The sequence below is a fragment of the Gymnoscopelus braueri genome, assembly GCF_963280865.1.
Source record: "Gymnoscopelus braueri genome assembly, chromosome: 1".
Lineage (NCBI taxonomy): Eukaryota > Metazoa > Chordata > Actinopteri > Myctophiformes > Myctophidae > Gymnoscopelus > Gymnoscopelus braueri.
Window position 1 is genome coordinate 1,823,038 of NC_137603.1, and position 26,602 is coordinate 1,849,639.

General features: G+C 41.5%; 1 protein-coding gene across 1 annotated transcript in view; it reads right to left on the reverse strand.

The window, feature by feature from the left end:
• The window catches only part of ano9b (anoctamin 9b), a 58,352-nt gene that overhangs the window by 13,241 nt on the left and 18,509 nt on the right, over positions 1–26,602 (reverse strand). The window contains exons 7-20 of the mRNA XM_080416326.1: positions 25,654–25,733; positions 23,916–24,050; positions 21,576–21,669; positions 18,944–19,004; positions 17,986–18,068; positions 17,343–17,447; positions 15,267–15,431; positions 11,009–11,045; positions 9,047–9,158; positions 7,324–7,378; positions 6,978–7,075; positions 5,122–5,315; positions 3,519–3,671; positions 560–704 (exon numbers count right to left, since the gene is read on the reverse strand). Of these exons, the coding sequence (XP_080272452.1) occupies positions 560–704; positions 3,519–3,671; positions 5,122–5,315; positions 6,978–7,075; positions 7,324–7,378; positions 9,047–9,158; positions 11,009–11,045; positions 15,267–15,431; positions 17,343–17,447; positions 17,986–18,068; positions 18,944–19,004; positions 21,576–21,669; positions 23,916–24,050; positions 25,654–25,733 (1,517 nt within the window). The remainder of the gene's footprint in view (positions 1–559; positions 705–3,518; positions 3,672–5,121; positions 5,316–6,977; positions 7,076–7,323; positions 7,379–9,046; positions 9,159–11,008; positions 11,046–15,266; positions 15,432–17,342; positions 17,448–17,985; positions 18,069–18,943; positions 19,005–21,575; positions 21,670–23,915; positions 24,051–25,653; positions 25,734–26,602) is intronic.

The following is a 26,602-nucleotide window of genomic DNA, read 5'->3' on the forward strand; positions in this document are numbered from 1 at the left end:
CTCACATAGACACTCATTATATGAACATACACAACCTCTCACATAGACACACATTATATGAACATACACAACCTCTCACATAGACACACATTATACTGTATGAACATACACAACCTCTCACATAGACACTCATTATATGAACATACACAACCTCTCACATAGACACACATTATATGAACATATACAACCTCTCACATAGACACACATTATATGAACATACACAACCTCTCACATAGACACACATTATATGAACATACACAACCTCTCACATAGACACACATTATATGAACATACACAACCTCTCACATAGACACACATTATATGAACATACACAACCTCTCACATAGACACACATTATATGAACATACACAACCTCTCACATAGACACTCATTAATACACAATCCAGTGTGTCTGTGTCTGTGCCTGTGTGTGTGTGTGTGTGTGTGTGTGTGTGTGTGTGTGTGTGTGTGTGTGTGTGTGTGTGTGTGTGTGTGTGTGTGTGTGCGTGTGTGTGTGTGTGTGTGCGTGTGCGTGTGCATGCATGTCAGTGTGTATTACCCTGAGGTAGCGGTCCCGTTAGCACAGGGTCCGTAGCGGTATCGATATACCAGGCGTGGTATGAAGTCAGACGACCATCCGATCACCAGACCGTTAGCGATGACCGCCAAGACCCCGATGGCCTCCAGAACCTTAGTCCAGATCCCTATAGAACACTTTATATTTAATATATAGAACCCTATAAAACACTTTATATTTAATATGAGAGGGGCGGCCATAGCTGAGTGGTTAGTGATCCCGCCTAGGGAGCCAGAGGCCCTGGTTGCCCCAGGTACGATTCCAGGCCACGCCAGCATATGTGTCGATGAAATGGAATTTGTCCCTGAGCAAGACTCTTAACCCCTAATTGCTCACAGGCCCCCAACCCTAACCCTAAACCTAAACCTACCCTAATCCTAAACCTAAACCTAACCCAAACCCTAACCCGAAACATATAATTTCCCCGGTGGGCTTGGATCACGGGAGGTTGCAGGTACTAGCCGAGCGTTGCTACATTACATTACATTACATTACAGTCATTTAGCAGACGCTTTTATCCAAAGCGACTTACAATAAGTGTATTCAACATAGGTAGGGAACGAAAACTACTAATCACCAGAAGTCTTTAGTGCATTTTCTGCAAAAACAAGCAACCAAGAGTATACCTAGCGCTAAGGTAAAAGTGCAATATATCAGCTACCTATTTCCTTAAACAGATGAGACAAAATAGCTAAATCAAATGAGCATGAGCTAAAACAAATAAGTGTATCGACTAAACAAGATCCAATAAACAATCCAATAATCCAATAAACAATACAGCAATAGAGAACAAGCGTTCGTACAACTAGTTAACAACAAGTAGGTCAGGCAGAGAGGAAGGGTAGTGTTTCCTGAAGAGGTGGGTTTTCAGTCTGCGGCGAAATATGGGCAGTGACTCTGCTGTCCTAACATCAGTGGGAAGTTCATTCCACCACTGTGGGGCCAGAACAGAAAAGAGTCGTGACCGTGTGGATCGGCCAGAAGGACCCTTGAGTGACGAGGCCATCAGTCGCCCCGAGGTGGCAGACCGAAGTGGTCGGGCAGGGGTGTAGGCATCGACCATAGCCCGGAGGTAGGAAGGAGCTGTTCCTTTCACTGCCCTATAGGCTAGCACCAGGGTTTTGAACTGGATGCGAGCCGCTACGGGGAGCCAGTGTATGCTACCAGGTTAAGCCACGAGGTAGCTGGTCAATCCCCCGATTCAAGTAGTGTTTGAAGCTCCAATATGTGCGTTTTATTTTTTGTAGTCCTATAGTAGTCCTATGGTGACGCATTAGGGAGTTGTCGTGGAATTCTGGAGCGATCGATGAGGCACATACTGTAGGAGTCTAGAGACAATATTCTAGGTGGAGGTGGTTATGCTTCATGTACATGATATCATGGTCAGAAGTACATTAACACTCATGTCAGTGGTACGGTAGTTCTGCCTGGAGCACAGCAGCAGAGATCATAGTTATACTGTAGCTGCCTGAAGGACAAACTGAACCAAAACAAGATAGGCTGTACCAAAACAACAGCTATCAGGCCTAGTGGAGACACCTAGACTAGGCTCTTACAAGCTGTCAAATATCATAATGTATTGTAGAAGTATTATAAGTGATGGTAACATATAAAGGTTAGGTATAAGCAGCCATATAACTTCTTCCTCGGAGTGAAATTTAAATAATAAAATAAAGTGGAGCGGCAATAAATTATGCCTATGTGTGAGAATAAGTTGCAATTACACACCCCTTGAAGCCTTGAGTTCATGGTCAATTTGTTTTGTTTTTGTTGAATTCCTGAGACAATAATTTGATGACAGGCAGAGTCTCCGGTAGAGTCTCCTACTAACAGATGACCCTACATATGTCATATTTATATACATGGCCCAGGCTTCCAAATATGATTCTACATCTGTACCACACAGTGTGTTATGATTCTACATCTGTACACACAGTGTGTTATGATTCTACATCTGTACACACAGTGTGTTATGATTCTACATCTGTACACACAGTGTGTTATGATTCTACATCTGTACCACACAGTGTGTTATGATTCTACATCTGTACCCACAGTGTGTTATGATTCTACATCTGTACACACAGTGTGTTATGATTCTACATCTGTACCCACAGTGTGTTATGATTCTACACAGTGTGTTATGATTCTACATCTGTACCACACAGTGTGTTATGATTCTACATCTGTACCCACAGTGTGTTATGATTCTACACAGTGTGTTATGATTCTACATCTGTACACACACAGTGTGTTATGATTCTACATCTGTACACACAGTGTGTTATGATTCTACATCTGTACACACAGTGTGTTATGATTCTACACAGTGTGTTATGATTCTACATCTGTACCACACAGTGTGTTATGATTCTACATCTGTACCCACAGTGTGTTATGATTCTACACAGTGTGTTATGATTCTACATCTGTACACACACAGTGTGTTATGATTCTACATCTGTACACACAGTGTGTTATGATTCTACATCTGTACACACAGTGTGTTATGATTCTACATCTGTACCCACAGTGTGTTATGATTCTACATCTGTACCCACAGTGTGTTATGATACTACATCTGTACCCACAGTGTGTTATGATACTACATCTGTACCCACAGTGTGTTATGATTCTACATCTGTACCCACAGTGTGTTATGATACTACATCTGTACCCACAGTGTGTTATGATTCTACATCTGTACCCACAGTGTGTTATGATTCTGAGTAACGGTTGGTACTGAATGTCTATCCTGTAAAGCCTGGTCCATGTTGTAGAGATAAGAACACAGAGCCTACTTCTATCAGGACCTCCTTGTGACTGGTGTCAACAAAAACAACATCAAGTGTATTCGGGATGCCACGCGCGCGTGCACACACACACACACACACACACACACACACACACACACACACACGCGCGCGCGCGCGCGTCTCACCGATGTCGTTGGTCTTCTTGGGCACTAGGCGGCGCTCTAGGCTGACCATCTTGATGGCGTCCAGGCGGATCTCAAACACGTTGTTGATGAGCGCCAACAGGGGAGCCAATGGGAACGCAGCCACGAAGATAGTGGTGAAACTGAACTGGACCACTGAGAGAGAGACATAGAGACACAGAGAGAGAGAGAGAGAGAGAGAGAGAGAGAGAGAGAGAGAGAGAGAGAGAGAGATGAAAGGTAAGTATGTAAACTCAATTACCTCTTAACCACTACCTCTTAGCCACTCATAGTGGATTTTTCTTTTCTTTTTTCTGTGCCCTATTTTTGGATCATTTGAAAAAAAAATTGGAGGATAGAGATTAAAAAAGCAGAGAAATGAGACTGCTCTATTATTACCCATTGAGGTGTGTGATCACATGACCTACCTATCATGTGATTATTATTTTGATATTATATAGTTTAGGATGATGCTAGGTTCATTGTTTACCTGTGATCCTAGTTTACTGAGACACTACACTGTCTCTCTGTATTCTATGATCCTATAGTTTACTGAGACACTACACTGTCTCTGTATTCTATGATCCTATAGTTTACAGAGACACTACACTGTCTCTCTGTATTCTATGATCCTATAGTTTACTGATACACTACACTGTCTCTGTATTCTATGATCCTATAGTTTACTGAGACACTACACTGTCGCTCTGTATTCTATGATCCTATAGTTTACTGAGACACTACACTGTCTCTGTATTCTATGATCCTATAGTTTACAGAGACACTACACTGTCTCTGTATTCTATGATCCTATAGTTCACTGAGACACTACACTGTCTCTGTATTCTATGATCCTATAGTGTACTGAGACACTACACTGTCTCTCTGTATTCTAGGATCTTATAGTTTACTGTGACACAACACTGTCTCTGTATTCTATGATCCTATAGTTTACTGAGACACTACACTGTCTCTGTATTCTATGATCCTATAGTTTACTGAGACACTACACTGTCTCTGTATTATATGATCCTATAGTTTACTGAGACACTACACTGTCTCTGTATTCTATGATCCTATAGTTTACTGAGACACTACACTGTCTCTGTATTCTATGATCCTATAGTTTACTGAGACACTACACTGTCTCTGTATTCTATGATCCTATAGTTTACTGAGACACTACACTGTCTCTCTGTATTCTATGATCCTATAGTTTACTGAGACACTACACTGTCTCTGTGTATTCTATGATCCTATAGTTTACTGAGACACTATACTGTCTCTGTATTCTATGATCCTATAGTTTACTGAGACACTACACTGTCTCTCTGTATTCTATGATCCTATAGTTTACTGAGACACTACACTGTCTCTGTATTCTATGATCCTATAGTTTACTGAGACACTACACTGTCTCTGTATTCTATGATCCTATAGTTTACTGAGACACTACACTGTCTCTGTATTCTATGATCCTATAGTTTACTGAGACACTACACTGTCTCTCTTTATTCTATGTGTTTACCTTGTTTACTGTAAGTCACTCTGGATAAAGAGCGTCTGATAAATGACTACATCGTAAAGTGTGGTCCCATGACCGTACCCATCTCCAGGAACTCGTTGAAGAGGCTGAAGGCGTTGATGTCGGCCAGGTGGTAGTTCCTCATCCAATCGCGGAGCTTGCAGATGTCACATGGCTCCACGGCGTTCTCCTCGCGACACGTCTTCCTGTAGCAGCGGCCGCACTTCCTCTCCAGCTTCTTGGCCGTGTTCCTCCGGACGCAACTCTTCAGCCAGCTGGAACATGCAAACATATAAGTAGGGGCTTTCTTTTCTGGCTGAAAGTGTGTACTAAGTGTGTACATAGTGTGTACGTATCATTCTGTCCGTTGGTGACAACATGTGAAAATTGTGGGTGTGGCCTTTAAATGTCTGGTGGTTATTGTGCTTTGTATGTTTGTCCTGATGAAGGTCTTTGTATGTTTGTCCTGATGAAGGTCTTTGTATGTTTGTCCTGATGAAGGTCTTTGTATGTTTGTCCTGATGAAGGTCTTTGTATGTTTGTCCTGATGAAGGTCTTTGTATGTTTGTCCTGATGAAGGTCTTATGATGTGTTCACACTGGCAGTTAAAAGATACATGCTACCATTCATTCTCAATGGAATCCAGCGACATGAAGATACAAAGATACATCCAATGTTTGTAGCTGTAGATCTAGAGACAAAGATACAACTGTAGCTCTGAGGTCCCACACGTTTGATGACGTCAACGACCGCGTTGAGCAACACAGATACAAAGCGACAAAGATGCGGTGTATTTTTGTATCTTTGTATCTTTGTATCTTTTAATCTGCCCGTGTGAACACCGGCAGATACAAAGATACATGCTACCATTCATTTTCAATGGAAGCCTGCAGCGACATGAAGATACAAAGATACATCCAACGTTTGTAGATCTGCTACAAAACATACAAAGATACAAATTCAAGTTGATCTGGGTTCAACTTACAGATACAGCTACAAAGAGACAGACAAATATATGCTGCGCATCTTTTCATCTTTGTATCTGTGAATCTTTTTATCTTTGTATCTGTATCTTTGTATCTGTATCTTTGTATCTGTATCTTTGTATCTGTATCTTTGTATCTGTATCTTTGTATCTGTGTCTTTGTATCTGTGTCTTTGTATCTGTGTCTTTGTATCTGTATCTTTGTATCTGTCAGTGTGAACGCAGCGTTCACACTGACAGATACAAAGATACAGAAATACACAGCATCTTTGTCGCTCTGTCTCTTTGTATCTGTGTTGATCAACAGGGTCATTGACGTCATCGATCATCATCAGAGCTACAGTTGTAGTTTTGTATCTTTGTGTGTGTCAGTGTGAACTCAGCATAAAGACCAAAACCTTGTTTTCTAAATAGGGTTTTTTGCCAGTCCTAGACCATGTGTGGGACCTGTCTGTGACTCTGTGTGCATCTGGACCTTCCTTTGGTCCTTAAACACCTGGTCACCCTCTGAGGGGTGAATCAGACATCTTAAACACCTGGTTCAACCTCTGAGGTGTGAATCAGACATCTTAAACACCTGGTTCAACCTCTGAGGTGTGAATCAGACATCTTAAACACCTGGTTCAACCTGTGAGGTGTGAATCAGACATCTTAAACACCTGGTCAACCTCTGAGGGGTGAATCAGACATCTTAAACACCTGGTCAACCTCTGAGGGGTGAATCAGACATCTTAAACACCTGGTTCAACCTCTGAGGTGTGAATCAGACATCTTAAACACCTGGTTCAACCTCTGAGGGGTGAATCAGACATCTTAAACACCTGGTTCAACCTCTGAGGTGTGAATCAGACATCTTAAACACCTGGTTCAACCTCTGAGGTGTGAATCAGACATCTTAAACACCTGGTTCAACCTCTGAGGGGTGAATCAGACTTATTTCAGGGTTACTCACGGCACGGTGAACTCAAAGATGTTGTTGAGAGTCTGTTTTAACAGCATGATGACAGCCATCTGTATGAAGAGATCTGTGAGACAACCACTGGGGTGACACTGAGAGGAGACACAGGAGAGGAGAGGAGAGGAGAGCAGAGGAGAGGAGAGGAGGGGAGGGGAGGGGAGGGGAGGGGAGGGGAGAGGAGAGGAGAGGAGAGGAGAGGAGAGGAGAGGAGAGGAGAGGAGGGGAGGGGAGGGGAGGGGAGGGGAGAGGAGAGGAAAATAATACAGTATAAGTTTAATTCATATAAATGTTTCATATCTAACATACAGTTTAATTTACACATATAAATGTTTGCACTCACCTCCTCTAGTCTCCATTTAGCGATGCGTACGTAGTTCCCTGGATGTCCGTTGATCCTGAACAAACACACATATACAATTATTATACACATTATAGTTATCGTACAAAGATAACAACCTTTTTTATTTCCGTACAAAGATAATATGTAACATTTTTGGGGTAGAGTGGCCGGTATAGCGGCCAGATGGGAACCGTGTTCGATCCCGGGCTCCTCCAGAGTTAGTGTAGAAGTGTCCTTGTGTGAATGTGTATGTGCATGTGTGCAGTGGTGGAAAAAGTACTCAAATTCTTTACTTAAGTAAAAGTACCAATACTGCAATATAAAAATACTCTGTTACAAGTAAAAGTCCAGAATTAAAAATGTACTTGAGTAAAAGTACAAAAGTATTGGCATCAAAATGAACTTAAAGTATCAAAAGTAAAAGTACTAAATATTTGAAAATAGCCGATCTACAAGCTCACAACGCGTCGCGCTGCGACGCGTTGTGAGCTTGTAGATCTGCTATTTTCAAATAGCCTAGGTATAAAATAGGGCTAAAGTGGTTAATGTATGTTTCATTATATCATAGTTTATATCTGAAAAGTAACTAGTAACTAAAGTTATCAAATAATTGTAGTGGAGTAAAAGTACAATATTTGTCTCTGAGATGTAGTGGAGTAGAAGTAAAAGTATTGGAAATCGGAAATACTCAAGTAAAGTACAAATACCTCAAAATTGTACTTAAGTACAGTACTTGAGTAAATGTACTTAGTTACTTTCCACCACTGCATGTGTGTGTGTGTGTGTGTGCGTGTGTGTGTGAATGTGTATGTGCATGTGTGTGTGAATGTGTATGTGCATGTGTGTGTGAATGTGTGTGTGAATGGGTGAAAGTAATGCACAATCTATGTAAAGCACTTTAGATAAAAGCCCTACATAGATGCACCATTTACCATTTATAATTATTGAGGCCGCATAAATAAGAATGCGTTCATGTTTTATTAGATAAATGTTGTTTGGAGGTAGTGCAACATTTTAAATATGGTTCAGATACACAGCAGACAGACAGTGTGTTCAGTGGTGGAAAGTAACTAAGTACATTTACTTAAGTACTGTACTTAAGTACAATTCTGAGGTATTTGTACTTTACTTGAGTATTTCCAATTTCCAATACTTTTACTTCTACTCCACTACATCTGAGAGGGAAATATTGTACTTTTACTCCACTACATTTACTTGAAAACTTTAGTTACTAGTTACTTTTCAGATATAAATTATGATATAATGAAACATACACTAACCACTTTAAACCTATTTTAAACCTAGGCTATTTGAAAATAGCAGATCTACAAGCTCACAACGCGTCGCGATGCGACGCGTTGTGAGCTTGTAGATCGGCTATTTTCAAATATTTAGTACTTTTACTTTTGGTACTTTAAGTACATTTTGATGCCAATACTTTTGTACTTTTACTCAAGTAAATTTTTAATTCTGGACTTTTACTTGTAACAGAGTATTTTTATATTGCAGTATCGGTACTTTTACTTAAGTAAAGAATTTGAGTACTTTTTCCACCACTGAGTGTGTTCAGGTTAGTTTACCACAAGCAGTCAGAATGACACTAATGGTAATTCATGGTAATTGTGATCATCTCAAATAATTGCGTTTCGGTGATTATTATGTGATAATTGTGGCAGGACTAAGTAAAAGTACTTTAGTTACTTTTCCACCAGTTGTGCAGTACCTGCCCAGGAAGAAAGCCACGTAGAAGAGGGAGGAGAAGAGAGTGAAGAACTGGAAGGTAAACATCTTCACCGTGAAGCTTCTCTCTGTGGCTGCGAACGACCGAGTCCTCTCTGAAAACACACAGTACAGCCATGAGCCACTAGAGGTCACTGTTTGACCACTGAGTCTCCTCTGTAAAGACGCAGTACAGCAATCAGCCACTAGAGGTCACTGTTTGACCACTGAGTCTCCTCTGTAAAGATACAGTACAGCCATGAGCCACTAGAGATCACTGTTTGACAGGCTTTTTAACAATGGCTGAGAAACTTGGTGAGGCAACGACCGGACTCTCTCTTTTACCGGTGTTTGGGCCAGGTGGGCGTGGTTTTGAGGCTAGGTTTAGGCATAGTTTTAGTGTTGTTAAAGGGATAGTTCACCCCCAAAAAAACTTTTTGTCTATGGATTACCCAAGAGGAAAATAGCAAGAGTCACATTCTCCGGTTTACTTCCCGTTTCTGCGTGACGTAGGTGGACACCTTTTTACGAGACAGGAAGCAGCTTGGAGTCTATTGATTCCAATGGAAGAGTGAACGTGAACACAGCTTCTGAACCATTCTTTAGCTCCATGGTCACTGAACTAAATATTGGACCCGATCGTCACAAGACACACAATATTTACAAGATTTTCATACTAAAATGGCTTTTTTTTTTTTTACACAAATTAGGAGAAAATCTACTTTGTTATCGACTTTTCTCTATCCCAGCAACACACTCTCGCGAGATCTGGGAAGATATCTGAAGGGTCCATCTGCAGTCTGACGGACGAGACATAGAGGGCTCTGTCTGTCCCTTATTATATTGTATTATTATATTAGATTTGAACTCTATGCTCTGTCCCCATAAGATGTTCTAAAAACTGATCAACTGAGATTCTATATGTGAATGTAGTAGGCCTATGTGAAATCATTATGGACATTTCAAAAATTAAATAAAATGTGTGTTCCAATGCTCAATAATATCATTTTCCATTATTCTTGGTTGATGGGGTATGATTTGGGAATCATGACATTTTGCTAAACATTCTTGCTAAACACATTATAGTCTATAGTGGTAAAATATATACCTTATAAATAAAAGGACCTGTTACAATGTTGAGCAGAAACAGGAGCACATCTAGCAGAAGATAAGACTGAATAATACGTGTGAGTTTGTGGTGGGATTTTATGGGTTTCTTTAAAATCATCTTTGCCAATAACAGTGCTCTTTCAAACATGTAAAGCATTTATTTTCTTTAATGAAGAAAATACACAAATACACATCAAATACACATCAATATGACGTTGTCAGCCAGGGAGAGGGGAGGGGGAGGGTGGTGGGATGGTCGGGGGAGAAGCAAACCACGCCTACTTAGGAGACCATTTGTAGGATTTGTGTACTACTTCGCCTCTAGTGGCTCCAATGGAGAATGTGTATCTTTCTATATTAACAATCTTTGGGATTACTCACCGCATGGAGACTTGAATTCATGGATATTCTTTTGTTTTTGTCCGGCAGCGGTTCCGGTAGGAGACACAAAGAGTCTCCTTTGTCTCTCCTACCGGAACCGCTGCTGGTCATCACATTATTGTCTTAGGAATGAGACAAAAACTAAAACATATCCAGGAATTCAAGCCTCCATGAGTAATCAATAGAAAAAAATATTTCTAGGTGAACTATCTCTTTATGGTTAGGGTGTGTGTGTGCACAGTCTGTCTGCACACGCACAAAACATTTTCAGATGGGGGGGGGGGGGGGGGGGGGGGGGCCACAGCCAAATACATATCATTTTGGGGATCCTTGGCCCAATTTCTTTTGAGAACTACTGGTTTAGAACTACTGGTTTAGAAGGCATTTGTAGAATCGGCCTCAGGTCAGGTCTTAATGGGTTAAATGTACAAAATGAGAGAAAAGATGGAGAATGTTTTATATTTCTCAGACTCACCGAGTTCACACAGCTTGAAGGCAACCCACCGGTTCACCTAGACAGACAGACAGACAGACAGACAGACAGACAGACAGACAGACAGACAGACAGACAGATTTAAAAAGAAGAAACAGTTAAAAAACAGAACAAGCCACAGAGTGTAATAACAGAGTGTTGTGCATTTGGTTCCATGTATGTAGCCTGGATGGTGATGTAATGGGGATAGAAAAATACTAGCCGGCACTCTGAGGTTCTTCTGGTTCTGTTCATTCATGGATGCACAGACAGCACGCACACACGTGTGAATATAAACATGCTTAATCATTGTAAAGCGCCTTGAATAAAAGCCACTATATAAATGCACCGTTTTACCTAAACATTTCATGTCAGAGCATACAGGTCGTTTCCCTCGTTCAGGATGTCTTCACCGTAACGCTAGGATTGCAGGTAAACATTAACTCTTTCACTGCCACACTTATTTCAGACTGTGTCGTCCCAGTGCCAGGAAAAAGGTGCATTTTTCCTCCGTTTGTTTTTTTAACATTGAAGTGAATGGAGCAGCAATTTTTGGATAGCGTTATCTCCTAGTTCCTTTGAGATAAACACAAAAAAAAAAAGAATATAAAAAAAAAAATATATATATACAAAATAAAAATAAAAAAATCCGTCCGTGGCCATGAATCAGAATCAGAATCAGAATCAGTTTTTATTGTCACATCACAGGTTTACAAGGTAAAAGAGTGGGTGAAATTCTTTTTTGTACATCGTTCCCATCGCAACGTTAGTTTCCATAGAAAGAAGAGGGGGGGGGGAGAAGAAGAGGGTGGGGGGTAAGTGGGAAGGAGATCAAAACAAGAGAGCAACAGAAGGCCAGACAAGTTATCTACATATTTACAAATTACCTGAGATAATAAAAACTAAAAAAAACTAAACTAAGGTGCCTGAGCATAGCAGCAATGTATTGTATACTGTGCATGTTATACTTATACTGTGCATGATAGACAATGGACGTTAAGGTGCTTAGAGGAAAAGGAGCACAATAAAAAGACCAAAAAAAAGTCAGTGCGTTATACAAGGGATTAAGGTGCAAAAGGTCAGTGCGTGTCCACCTAGAGTGGACTGACCCTAGTATAATCCGCAAGTAGCTCCATGAGAGAGTGCAACAAAAAGTCATTTGTACCTGGTGTAGTCCACAGGTGTGTCCGAGGGGGGGCTAAAGTCCAAGTCATTGTCCCTGGTATAATCCACAGGTGTGTTCAGGAAGAGCCAGAAAAGAAAAGGCTGCTGAACAAGGCCTATGCCTCATCCAGGCTTATTCCCCATTCAGCATTCTGACAGCAGCCGGATTGAAACTACACCAATACCTGGTGGTGGAACTCTTGATACTGCGGTAGAGCCCCTTGCCCGGTCGCGGTCGTTGTAGGGGGTTGAACAGTCTGTGACTTGGGTGGTGCTTGTCCTTGATGATGCGCTTGGCTTTGAGCACGCACCGCTTTTTGTACAGTTCCTGGAGCGCTGGGAGCTCGATTCCCATTATCCGCTCTGCCGATCGCACTACTCGTTGTAGGTAGGCATGTAACGATTTATCGTATATCGATTTAAATCGATTCAAAGTGGTGACGATTTAAATCGATGCAATAAAATATGACATCACGATGCAACCAGCAGAGGGCGCAATCGAATCAGACTCCATTCCTTTTATCCGCCTACTATTTTGTCCCCTCAGGGCCACCATAGCTCCCTCCGTCGGTCTCTTCTTCACTCACTCAACGGCAGGCTATGAACGGAGAGTCGTGTTCACGTCCTCTCAGTCTATGAAATCTAAACAACTAGGCGATCGCACTGCATAAACAGGGAAATGTGCGTCGCATGTAAACATGTTTATTTGATTGATGAAAAGCCCAAACTATACCGTTTACCCCCTCCCCCATCTGACAATATTGTTAGCTGTTGTTAGCCTGTCTGATTTAAACTCTGTAGGAAACATACAACTGATAGGCTTCTAATGAAAACGGCTAATTCTGGAGCGCCTCGGTGCGGCTGCCGCTGCAGAGTACAATGAATAATAATCTATATGAATAATAATAATTTAACAATTGTATCAGACTGCTGACAACGTCAAACTCCTTTCAACACTGTCTGTCAGATATATAGCGAATTACATTGATATTAATCTAATCTCATTTGGAGCAGTTTAAAACAGTTTCCCTTATTACATAAATGTGTACAGAATGCTGAGAATATAGCATAGATAAAAAATTACTTGTAAATCCCAAGCTTGGAACAAAGGCTAAGCCTTAATTTGTTTATTTGAAGGTTTTCTTTATAATTTATTTCATCTGGGACATATGTTTTAAAATTCATTTATTTCATAATACTTATATATTTAAAGTTATTATTTTACAGATAAAAAAGTATATGTCTTAATGTGTACCTTACAGTTAATGCATGTACCTCATGAATAATAAAAAAGGCTTAATTTCATATATTGAAAAGAGGACAAGAGAAAATACAGTTGTTAAAAAATACATGATTTTTGTAAGAGAAATAATCAAGGTTTTTCAGTAATTTGTCTCGAAAATAAATGTGCTTAAAAATCGTGAAAAATCGTATCGTGAACCTCGAATCGTGATTCGAATCGTATCGTGAGTTGAGTGAATCGTTACATGCCTAGTTGTAGGCTGATCTTTTCTCGGGCAGTGCAGTTCCCGTACCAGGCCGTGACACAGCCTGTTAGGATGCCTTCGACAGAACTGTTGTAGTACAGCCTGAGGATGCGACGTCCTACTCCGAGCTTCTTCAGGCGGCGGAGCCAGTACAGTCGCTGCTGAGCCTTTTTCCTCACGTGTGTGGAGTGCGTCTCCCATTTGAGGTCCTCCTCGATGTGTACTCCGAGGAACTTGAACTCGCTGACCCTTTCCACTGCAGCACCGTCGATGAGGATGGGCGCATGGTCTCTCCGCGGCCTCCTGAAGTCCACGATGATAGCCATAGAGCCATCGGACGGGAATTCCCGTTTTTGGCAGTTAAAGAGTTAAGAGTAGAATGACATGTAACATATGTGGTCTATGTGTTGAAAGGTCCATGTGGACTCTGCTATGTGGGCAAAACAAAGAGGGGACTAAGGACAAGGACATGTTTCTAACAGTAGAGACACTTTACTTCAGCAGGACATGAGGTTTCCTTGAGGTTCTGTACAGCCTTTAACATAGTAAGACCGGGAACGCATCTGAGTCATTTTAGATGTTCAGCTATAATAACCATTATTTAATACTTGTGCTTTTCAAAAATCTACAAGCAGATCTACAGTACAAGGTCATAGCTGCTATTTTTGAAAACATTTGAAAAATTGTGCATATCTTTGAATATATATATTTTGTACATTCGAACATTTGTAACTCAAATCTTTGCTTCTGGGGGGTCCCTGGGGGGTCCCTGGAACATCATATTTGACTTTTTTGTTACATACAACAGTACGCGTGGCTTCAAGGGTTTAAATAGAGGTGGTAACAGAGAGAGGCTTCTCCTACAAAGAGAAGCTTTTTGGAAACACAACCTACAGACAGAACCACCCAAAGGGTTAAATGAGGAACTGTTTTATTTTAATAATGTATGTAATGTAATGATGTATTCAGAGAGGTGTAAGTTACATAGGACAGTGTAATCGACTACATTCTGATATATACTGTATATATAATGTGTTGTATTTGTCACTGCATTCCTGTTTATGAAGTAAGTCAAGGGAGTGTACCTACATGCTCTGTTTTTAAACTTTTGACTTGTATTTTGTATATGTATTATGGATGCGTTATTGTAATGTCTGTAGGGAGACATTTTTTTTTAAGGACCGGTTTCTATGTTGCACCCAGCAGGTTCCCCCCTATACATAACGTTTATTATTATTATTATTATTATTATTTTTATTATATAATTGTGTAATGCTGTCTGTGTCTCTATGAATGAACTGAACCAGAAGGACCTCAAAGTGCTGGAGCGCTTAATCCAGGGCCGGATTAACCCTTCGCTGTGCCCGGGGGGGTCCTGCTTCACAGGCACGTTTCACCGTTTTAGCGGTCCTTAAATTTCTGCGCTTTCCGGCGATAGTTCTGTCTTCTTTCGCTTTCTCCCCGCCGTTTGGTCCCACCCCCCCCCTCCTTGGTGCCCTGTGCTTCAGCACCGGCACTGCTAGTATGGTCTTATTAACCTGCATTAAACAGAGTGTTTTGATTTTCTAATGTAATGTGATGTCACAGTGATGTCACAGTGATGTCATTACCCGGGTCATGACCTGGATGGTGATGTAATGCAGCACGGCGCCCAGCATCACGGCCACGGTGTTGGCGTGGTCCCTGATGAACTCTGATGACCCCTCTGAGAGGAGGGGGGCGCACACCACCCGGAAGACCACCAGAGCATGGGCCAGACCTACGATTAACACCAGCTACACACACACACACACACACACACACACACACACACACACACACACACACACACACACACACACACACACACACACACACACACACACACACACACACACACACACACACACACACACACACACACACACACACACACGTTTGTGAGGACATGTACAGTATATGTTTCAGAACATGTGGGAAAGCATCTGGTTCCCCAGCACTCCGGTTCCTCATTGCCTGCACCGCACCGCACCACACCACACCACACACCACACCTGACCTAATCTCTCAAGAACAGCTTCTGCACTGCGTTGGAATCTGTCGGGAAGGTTCGTCATAACAAGTGCGCATTCAGATCAGGAAGTAGGCCGCGCTTTACCCAATCACATGTAGTGGGCGGGATTCACGTGTCCGTCGATCTTTCCCCCTCGAAACAAACCGAAACTAATTTAACAATAGCGTCCGCGGAGCAGACAAAACCACGGAAAGATATTCACATTTTAACTTACTCTTTCATCATAGAAACAAGTGCTGCTTATAACCAAAACGATCCATGTTCTCTGGGAGAAGTGGTGTTAGTGTTCCGTGTAGAAATATTGTTAGTGGGAATGAAAACATAGTCGCACCAACCGGAAGTGATGCGCTGAAGGCGCATCACAAACACCGGTTTCCTTGTGCTCTGGTGTTACGTTATCGTCCGCCCAGAGCCAACAGACATAGAACAAACAGCAGAGGGCGCTGTTTTTCATTTTCAGTTGGCGATGGGTTCCCAGATTGCACCTGACCACACCACACCGCACCGCACCACACCACACCACACACACCACACACCACACCACACCACACACCACACACCACACACCGCACCACACCACGCACCGCACCGCACCGCACCACACCACACCACACCACACCACACACCACACAGCACCGCACCACACCACACCACACCACACCACACCACACCACACCACACCACACACACCACACCGCACCACACCGCACCGCACCGCACCACACCACACCACACAGCACCGCACCACACCACACCACACCACACCACACCACACACACCACACCGCACCGCACCGCACCACACCACACCACACCACACCACACCACACACCACACAGCACCGCACCACACCACACCACACCACACCACACACACCACACCGCACCACACCGCACCACACCACACCACACAGCACCGCACCACACCACACCACACCACACACCACACAGCACCGCACCACACCACACACACCACACCGCACCACACCGCACCACACCACACCACACCACACCACACCACAGAACAGATCACTGAAACACTGTCGCACATCTTGAATGGCTGTTATGCATACAGAGGGATGTACATTGCACGTCACAATAGAATAGTGGAATCTCTGTGATAACCCAGACATCTTTACATCTTTGACAGCTAATACACCAGATGCTGTTGTGGTTGATGAAGAGTCCAGGGAAGTGTCTGTGTTATAGATGGCATGCACCTTTGACCTTAGCCTAGAGGAGGCCTTTATGACCAAGGTCATTAAATACCAACCACTCCTACAGACCATCTCAGAGCTAGGTTATAGGTGCAGACTTTTTATATTCGGCAGCCTGTAGGGCATTATACCCACAGACTGGTTGTTAGAGGGCTTCAATAACTTAGGATGCCCAAAGAGAGGCAAAAAGGCTGGCAACGTATTCTGTTGTCTCTGCTATAATTGGCAGTCGCTATATATGGCGGAGACGCTGTTACTTATACCCATAGAGTACTGAGTGACATGCCTATTGTATCATGAAAACATGATTTTGTCAATGTAACCCCTACTGCACCTATAATATGTGTGTCCCTGTATGTATTCTCCTTTATGTGGATATAAGTAAATGGTTAAAATGTGTGTGTGTGTGTGTGTGTACCATTAACGTGACCAGCACTAGGACCATGGTGCTGCGTAGGTAAGAGTGTCTGAACTCTCTAGGTTGAGATTCAGGATCGTTGATCACATCTAGGATGAGTTCCTCCTGAAACACACACACACACACACACACACACACACACACACACACACACACACACACACACACACACACACACACACACACACACACACACACACACACACACACACACACACACACACACACACACACACACACACACACACACACACACACACACACACACACACACACACACTTCAGTTAAAAATGTTCACTTTAAGAAAATATGTATATTCAAAGATTTGCACAATTTTTGGTCTCTATCTAAAGTGTCTTGAGACAAGTTGTTGACATAAAACAACATCAGAGCTATCTGCCAAGATGGTTGTTAAATATGTGGATGTGATCTAACAGGATTAAAACACTTTCAAGGTCCAGCAAAAAAAAAAAAAAAAAAAACACCGTGCAAAAAAAACGACCGAGATTGGAACCCGGGTCTCCCGCATGGAAAGACAACATCCTAACCACTAAGCCAAAGTGTGGCCCGGGAGACCTCCAGGCCATCAGGCTACACATAAATACAGACAGACAGACAGACAGACAGACAGACAGACAGTACCTCCTCTTCACACCAGTCATAAACCTTCCATTTGGACACGTATCTGGCTCTGTGTCTCTTCCATAACTCCAGGAACAACGTGGCTGTGGATACGACGGACAGACAGACAGACAGACAGACAGACAGACAGACAGACTAGTTTTAGTCGACTAAATATCATAAGATTATAGTCGACTAAAAGTAAAGTTGATTTTGGTCGACTAAAATGTATGTTGGCGGTGCCTTGATGGCGTCGTAATGGCTGATTTTACACTTGGTTGCATGCTGAAAATAGCCGATCTACAAGCTCACAACACGTCGCAGCGCGACGCGTTGTGAGCTTGTAGATCTGCTATTTTCAGAGCGTAACACCCGAGCGCAACCAAACATAAAATGACTTGTCTTTTAGTTCTACTGGATCTCTTCTCCACTAGATCCCTCACTAACACTTTAGTCTTGTTTTTATTAGATGATGAAATTGTCAATATATTTAGTCATAGTTTTAGTCATCATAGCTTAGTTTTTATTTAGTTTTTATTTAGTTTTAGTTAGTTTTCGTCAGTGAAAAAAAGGTTGTCGACGAACATTTTTCGTCATAATTTTAGTCAACGAAATCAACACTGTTCATAAGTATAATTATTCCCTCCCACGCGCACGGCACGCGCACATGCACACGTCTATACTATACGCACACATGCACACGTATATACACACACATGCGCGTGCATGTGCTCACCGAATGAAATAACCGCTATGCAAGATAACTGTTAACCCAGGTCATTATTGCTGCACTGCACCTCTAAGCCAGCAGATGGTGCTGTCTCTCTGTTAATGCAGGCAAGGCAAGGGAAGTTGATCAAGCAAAGGAAACATTATTATACAATGACATTAGGATGAATGAAACACAAGTAAAAATAACAAATACAATGATATATTAATAATAATAATAATAATACATAGATGACAGTGACAGACTCACCCCAGACGGCCATAAACATGGCGAACGCTACAGTGCCTTCGTTGTCAAACAGAAGGCTGACCTGCGTAGAAACACATGATGTCAGTGACAACTCTAAACACACACAAGGTCATGTACAACTCTAAACACACACAAGGTCATGTACAACTCTAAACGGGGGTCTTCAAGGCCAAAGACCCCTTAGGAAAAGATTGGAGTTTGAGAACTACTGATTTAGAACAGTAGCTGTTTTTTTTCCTAGGGCAAACATTCACAAAACAGCCGATCTACAATGTGACGCGTTGATCGGCTATTCATTTGGTGTAGAGGGAAAAAAGGAGAGGGCCTACTGTAGGGCCCTGGAGGACTCCGGTCCTGTACCTTGGCGTATGTACATACTGTATTTATGTATTAGAATCAGAATCAGAATCAGAATCAGTTTTATTGTCACATCACAGGTTTACAAGGTAAAGATGGGGGTGAAATTCGTTTTTGTACATCGTTCCCATCGCAACGTTAATTTCCATAGAAAGAAGAGGGGGGGGGGGAGAAGAAGAGGGGTGGGGGGCAAGTGGGAAGGAGATCAAAACAAGAGAGCAACAGAAGGCCAGACAAGTTATCTACATATTTACAAAGTACCTGAGATAATAAAAAACTAAGGTGCCTGAGCATAGCAGCAATGCATGTATACTGTGCATGTTATACTTATACTGTGCATGATATACATATGGACGTTAAGGTGCTTAGAGAAAAAAAAAGCACAATAAAAAAGACAAAAAAGTCAGTGCGTTATACATGGGATTAAGGTGCAAAAGGTCAGTGCGTGTCCACCTAGGGTGGACTGACCCTAATATTACTGTACCTTACTGTATGTACATGTATATTACTGTACCTTATTGCGAACGCAGCGGAAGGAGGCGCCTCCGCGCAAGTGGAGCTTACTATGAAACCGTGCTCGGCTTGTGTGTGTGTCTGTGTGTGTCTCTGTCTGTGTGCACTGCCTGTGTGCAGCCAAGTAAATGTCCAATTTAGACGTACCATACATCAAATGAAAGGTCTTTGAAAACTGAACACACCTGTCAAGGTTGCGTTTAAGCCCGCCCCTTCCCCCGGAAGCCACGCCCCGGAGAAGGCTCCTAAAAACTCCCCATTGAAACCCCATGTTAAATGAAAAGTGCCCGAATCGCTCCGAAACTTTTTCTACCCCCCCTAAGTGGGGGTCTACGAACAAATACTTCGGGCTCGGATTTTGGCTCCGCCCCCCGGAAGTGGGTGAAACAGGCACTTCAAACACTTTGTTGAATTGTTCAAAAACATTCAAAGTTTTTTTTTTGTGAATTTGTATTTTTCTAAGATGCTCCTTTTTTTTAAATAATTTGTTTTAATTAATTAAGCAAAACAGAGCCAGATACAGTCAAAAAAATTAGATTTTTTGGGGGGGTGGCCAATAACTAATACAATGGTGTGTTTTTAGCCTTATTTTTGCCACATCTAGAAAAAACATACATTTCTATCCACCCACTTCTATACAATTGCTCATTCCTTTCTATTCTTCTTATTGTTATTTTCAAGCTGCGTTCGCTTCCCGCGTTCGCGCGTCTTACTTGTTATATGTACATGTATATTACTGTACCTTACTGTATGTACATATATATTACTGCACCTTACTGTATGTACATATATATTACTGCACCTTACTGTATGTACATATATATTACTGTACCTTACTGTATGTACATATATATTACTGTACCTTACTGAATGTACATATATATTACTGTACCTTACTGTATGTACATGTATATTACTGCACCTTACTGTATGTACATATATATTACTGCACCTTACTGTATGTACATATATATTACTGTACCTTACTGTATGTACATATATATTACTGTACCTTGGCGTATGTACATATATATTACTGTACCTTACTGTATGTACATATATATTACTGTACCTTACTGTATGTACATATATATTACTGTACCTTGGCGTATGTACATATATATTACTGTACCTTGGCGTATGTACATATATATTACTGTACCTTGGCGTATGTACATATATATTACTGTACCTTACTGTATGTACATATATATTACTGTACCTTGGCGTATGTACATATATATTACTGTACCTTACTGTATGTACATATATATTACTGTACCTTACTGTATGTACATGTATATTACTGTACCTTATTATATGTACATATATATTACTGTACCTTGGCATATGTACATATATATTACTGTACCTTACTGTATGTACATGTATATTACTGTACCTTGGCATATGTACATATATATTACTGTACCTTACTGTATGTACATATATATTACTGTACCTTGGCATATGTACATATATATTACTGTACCTTACTGTATGTACATATATATTACTGTACCTTGGCGTATGTACATATATATTACTGTACCTTACTGTATGTACATGTATATTACTGTACCTTACTGTATGTACATGTATATTACTGTACCTTACTGTATGTACATGTATATTACTGTACCTTACTGTATGTACATATATATTACTGTACCTTGGCGTATGTACATATATATTACTGTACCTTGGCGTATGTACATATATATTACTGTACCTTGGCGTATGTACATATATATTACTGTACCTTGGCGTATGTACATGTGTCAGACAGCTTCCAGACGTTACATCTCTTATCACACCTGGGACACATGATGATGTCCGAGTCGCACACCTCCTTTCTGCACACACACACACACACACACACACACACACACACACACACACGTCCATTAAGGCAGGGGTTTTCAACCGGTGGTCCACGGTATTGCAGGTGGTCCCTGGCCATGCATTCAGAATTATTATTATTTCAACTTTTTATTTGTTTTACTTTTTATAAGTTACAGGAGTTATTTCTGTATGTTGTGTGTGTGTGTGTGTGTGTGTGTGTGTGTGTGTGTGTGTGTGTGTGTGTGTGATATGAAATGTGAGCTTACCATAATCACAGTAATCCTTGATCATATTCGAGGGCTTTTGCAGAAAAATGAGACTCCAGTCACTTTAAAATTAGAGCCCTGCAGAGGGCAGGTGTGTGTGTGTGTGTGTGTGTGTGTGTGTGTGTGTGTGTGTGTGTGTGTGTGTGTGTGTGTGTGTGTGTGTGTGTGTGTGTGTGTGTGTCTGTGTGTGTGTGTCTGTGTCCAGCTGACACTCGTTGACGCTCGTTAATATTATAGGCATCAGAGGCAATTATGCTTCTGCTCTGTCAAATAGAGCGTCGCAGTTCCCGCCCACTTCCTGGTTTTTCCTGGTGCCGGAAGAAAAAACTCAATGCACTTTTCCCATTGACATTTGCAAAAATATTTATATCTATTAATTTAAGCCTCGAATCAAGCCATCACGAGATGACATGAATCATGACCATAAAAGTTTTTTTCTGTGATTTTTTTTTATTTTATATTTAATTATATGATATACTATATTTAATAAATACCCTTTGTTTTGCCGTTTTCAAAAAAATAAAATCACAGAATCAAACGTTTATGGTCATGATTCATGTCATGTCATGATGGCTTGATTCGAGGCTTAAATTAATAGATAAAAATATTTTTGGAAATGTCAATGGGAAAAATGCATTGAGTTGTTCCTTCCGGCACCAGGAAGTGGGCGGGAACTGCGACGCTCTATAGGCCAACATCTAATCTATGATTGGTGGGACTCACCATTGAGTCACAGGACTCACTTCATTGAAAACAAACAAAAGCACTGTATTTGATTAGATATTATATTGATAGTATAGCTATTTTATTTGATTAGATATGTGATGTCCCTGACGATTACTTGACTTTTAGTGAAGAAAACCTGCATCGGTATCGGTTGATATCGGTATCAGAAATTAGGAGTTGGACAATATCGGGATATGGGATATCGGGGGAAAAAAGTGTTTTTGTCCAGCTTATGAATGTAGCCTGTGATTAGTGAGTCATGGTCACATGGTACTATTGTTTGTGTCCAGAATCACTGCGCCATGGCAGCCTACTCACCCACAAAATATATGACACAAAAAATAGTACCATGTGACAGAGGGAAGTTGAACGAGACCTGCACTATATGGTAGAAATATGTCAACAATACAAATGACACTAGTTTTTTTGATAAATTCATTTTTAATGAGCGGCCCCCACCAAATCATGGAACTACTTCATATTCATCAGAACCGGACCAGAACTCTGACCACGGGACTCGGGCAATTTCCTGCCAGAATTATTTCAGATTTTTTGCTGTAGACTGCCAGAGATTTTTCATTGAAAAAAAAAATTCTCAGGAGCCGAGATACAGATTTTTTAAGTTTTAAGTTAACAAGGAAGTGGATAGGAGTTTAAATCTTTGATATATCATATCTCCTTGGTCTTTGGGTCTAAAAATAAGAAAAAAACGAAAAGAACGAAAAAAATCTTTTTTAAATAGAACGCAGATCTGCGTCTTTGGCAGCCAGGCGAGAAATTAAATAGAACGCAGATATGCGTCTTTGGCAGCCAATGTGCAACCACTACATTCATGGCAAGTATTTCCTACAGCTTTAAGTCCAAAAATCCGAACTAACCCTTTAAGCCATGGAAAGGTGCATGAACCCTATAGAAACATAAGACTGGTGCATCCTCTGGACGGCAGGTTCAGGACCAGCAGTGGATTCATATAAAAAATAATAGCAGTTTGCACACTGTAACTTGCAAAAAGCTCCGGGTGGTGCATGAACCCCCCACCACTATTGTGTGGGGTGGGTCTATGATGGACCCCCCCACGCACAATAGTGGTGGTCCCCAGTCAGGATGGTGGTCCCTGGGTCAAAATCTGTTGAAAACGCCTGCATCAAGGGAACTGTCACTGGTATAATACACAGGTAGGTAAGAGTGTGTGTGTGTGTGTGTGTGTGTGTGTGTGTGTGTGTGTGTGTGTGTGTGTGTGTGTGTGTGTGTGTGTGTGTGCATACATCAGAGGGTTGGTATTGAAGAAGGCCAGTCCATACAGAAACACCACCAGACCCAGGAGAGCAGCAGGAACCAGCAGCTTGGTGTACCAACCCAACCACAGGTAGTACAGAGCTACCTTCTCCCCAAAGTAACTCCTATACACACACACACACACACACACACACACACACACACACACACACACACACACACACACACACACACACACACACACACACACACACACACACACACACACACACACACACACACACACACACACACACACACACACACACACACACACACACACACACACACACACACACACACACAGTGTCCTCCGTCATACACTGGGATCAATTCACTTTTTTTTGCAAGAAAAAGAAAACAAATCTAAGTAAAAAAACAAAACAAGAGAAAACGTGACCATGACCAGTGTTGGTGGTGACAGTGTTAAAATTAACACTGTTACTGTAACAAAATACTTTTTTGGGGTAACAAGTAACCTAACGGCGTTAGTTTGCAATTAGAGTAACCGGTTACTAGTTACCTTTTCCAAAATAATGGCGTTACTTAGTTACATTTAAAGGGATATTTCACTTTCAAAAAAACTTTTGATCATTTTATCATCTACTCAGGCCTTTGTGAGCCCCCCAGACAGTTTTTAAGTTGCTTGATTCATTATTTAGATATTTGATATTCATTTTATCAGACACGCCCCCTTCCTATACAAACCCATTGTAACTTCAAACTCTATTTTAACCATGTTAGATTCATCAAAAACACCTGTCCTTGGTTCTGGTGACTCGCCCTGCCATCCTAATGCGTGAGGGGGCCGTGTTTTTCTGATTACTTTTTTCATTTATTTGATTTAATTTTTTTATTGTATTTTATTTTTTTCATTTTCCAAAAAAATTATAAAAAATAAATGAAAAAAGTTATTGAAAAAACACGGCCCCCTCACGCATTAGGAGGGCAGGATGAGTCACCAGAACCAAGGACGGGTGTTTTTGATTAATCTAACATGGTTAAAATGAAGTTTGAAGTTGCAATGGGTTTGTATAGGAAGGGGGCGTGTCTGATAAAATTAATATCAAATATCTAAATAATTAATCAAGCAACTTAAAAAAGTGTCTGGGGGCTGACAAAGGCCTGAGTAGATGATAAAATGACCAAAAGTTTTTTTGAAAGTGAAATATCCCTTTAAGACCTAATTTGTTGCCACGAATGAAAAGGAAAATCCATCCGACGAGAGATTTCCTGATCAAGGAACTAGTAGCTCGTCTCTGTCAACGGCACGGAGACTTGCACGGATGTTACGCAGAAATTGGTGACCGGGCCAGCAGGCTGTGGTGATTGCGCTATCGTTCTATTCGGCTCTGTATTAAACGGGTCATCCCTTATGGTGTAACACACACAGGCCGGCTGGCTGGTCTTGTTTTCTTTACATGAATTTGTTTTTCTGTGAAGTTGCTTGTAAATATTGATAGTTGCGAGTTGGGCTTGTTTCTTAAGTGTAATTGATTTGGGTTTGCTTCCATTTTTTATTATTTAGACCAGTGGTACTCAATGGACCCCAAAATTAATATGTATTTGTCCCTAACCCCCATCTGACATCGTTTGAAAGGTGACATTGACTGACTTAACATCAGAGACACTGTTATAAATGTGACAGTGAGACAGCGAGACAGTGAGACAGCGAGACAGCGAGACAGTGAGACAGCGAGACAGTGAGACAGTGAGACAGGGACTAACTTGACATCAGTGACAGGTTGTCCCACAAACAGTCCAGACCACCGCGCCCAATTCTTCTTCAGGTCCTTCTGCTTCCTCCTCTGGGAACCACAGAAGAAGAAAACACACAGATTCAATATGTACACAAACATAATAATGCTCTTAAAGGACTAATTCACCCATTTTCAACCTATCTTCATATAATTGGTCCTCACTAATGCTCATGATAAAATGATAAAAACAAAAAGAAAGTTGGGCTGTGTCTCTGAGGAGGGCTGTGGACCAGGGATTCCGTTAGCCGGTATTTTATTATTTGGATAAAGTAGTTGGCTACAACCGTTACAATCATAATCATTTAAAGTTTTTATCATGATCTGACTGTGTGGTTTAATTCCGACAGCCTGCTCTGCTGTGCGCTGCAGTTATAGAATAGCCTATTCGTTGTACGATGGTGTCGCGCGTTGAAAATATCAGAGCTACAAGCGCACAGCACGTCGCAACGCGTCGCGTTGTGAGCTTGTATATCTGCTATTTTTGATATGCCACAACACAGCTGAGAGACACAGCTGTGTCTCCTCCTAATCAGCGCTGAGTAGGGTGGTTCGCTCGGTGTTGATAAACAGAACCGGGATTTTCCGTGGTGTCACTGAAAATCGTGTCGCGCAGGGAAAGGCTCTGGCGCAGCTCGCCCCAAAACACCCTCGCCCCCATTTTTCAGGCGGACCAGCGGTTCTTGTATTTATTTGACTGAGGATAAGGGTAGAAATAGCTTTAGGATTAGGCATAGTTTTACTGAGGTTAAGATTAGGAATAAGGTTAGGTTTAGGCATAGTTTACTGATACGTTTAGGAATACCAGGCGAATACCGCCGGATTTTCCCCGGGGCGACTGTGTTTTGGGGCGAGCAGGCGTTTTCATAGTTTTGGTATTCGTCGCGCAGCAGTTCACTCATGCCCACTTTATTCATTTC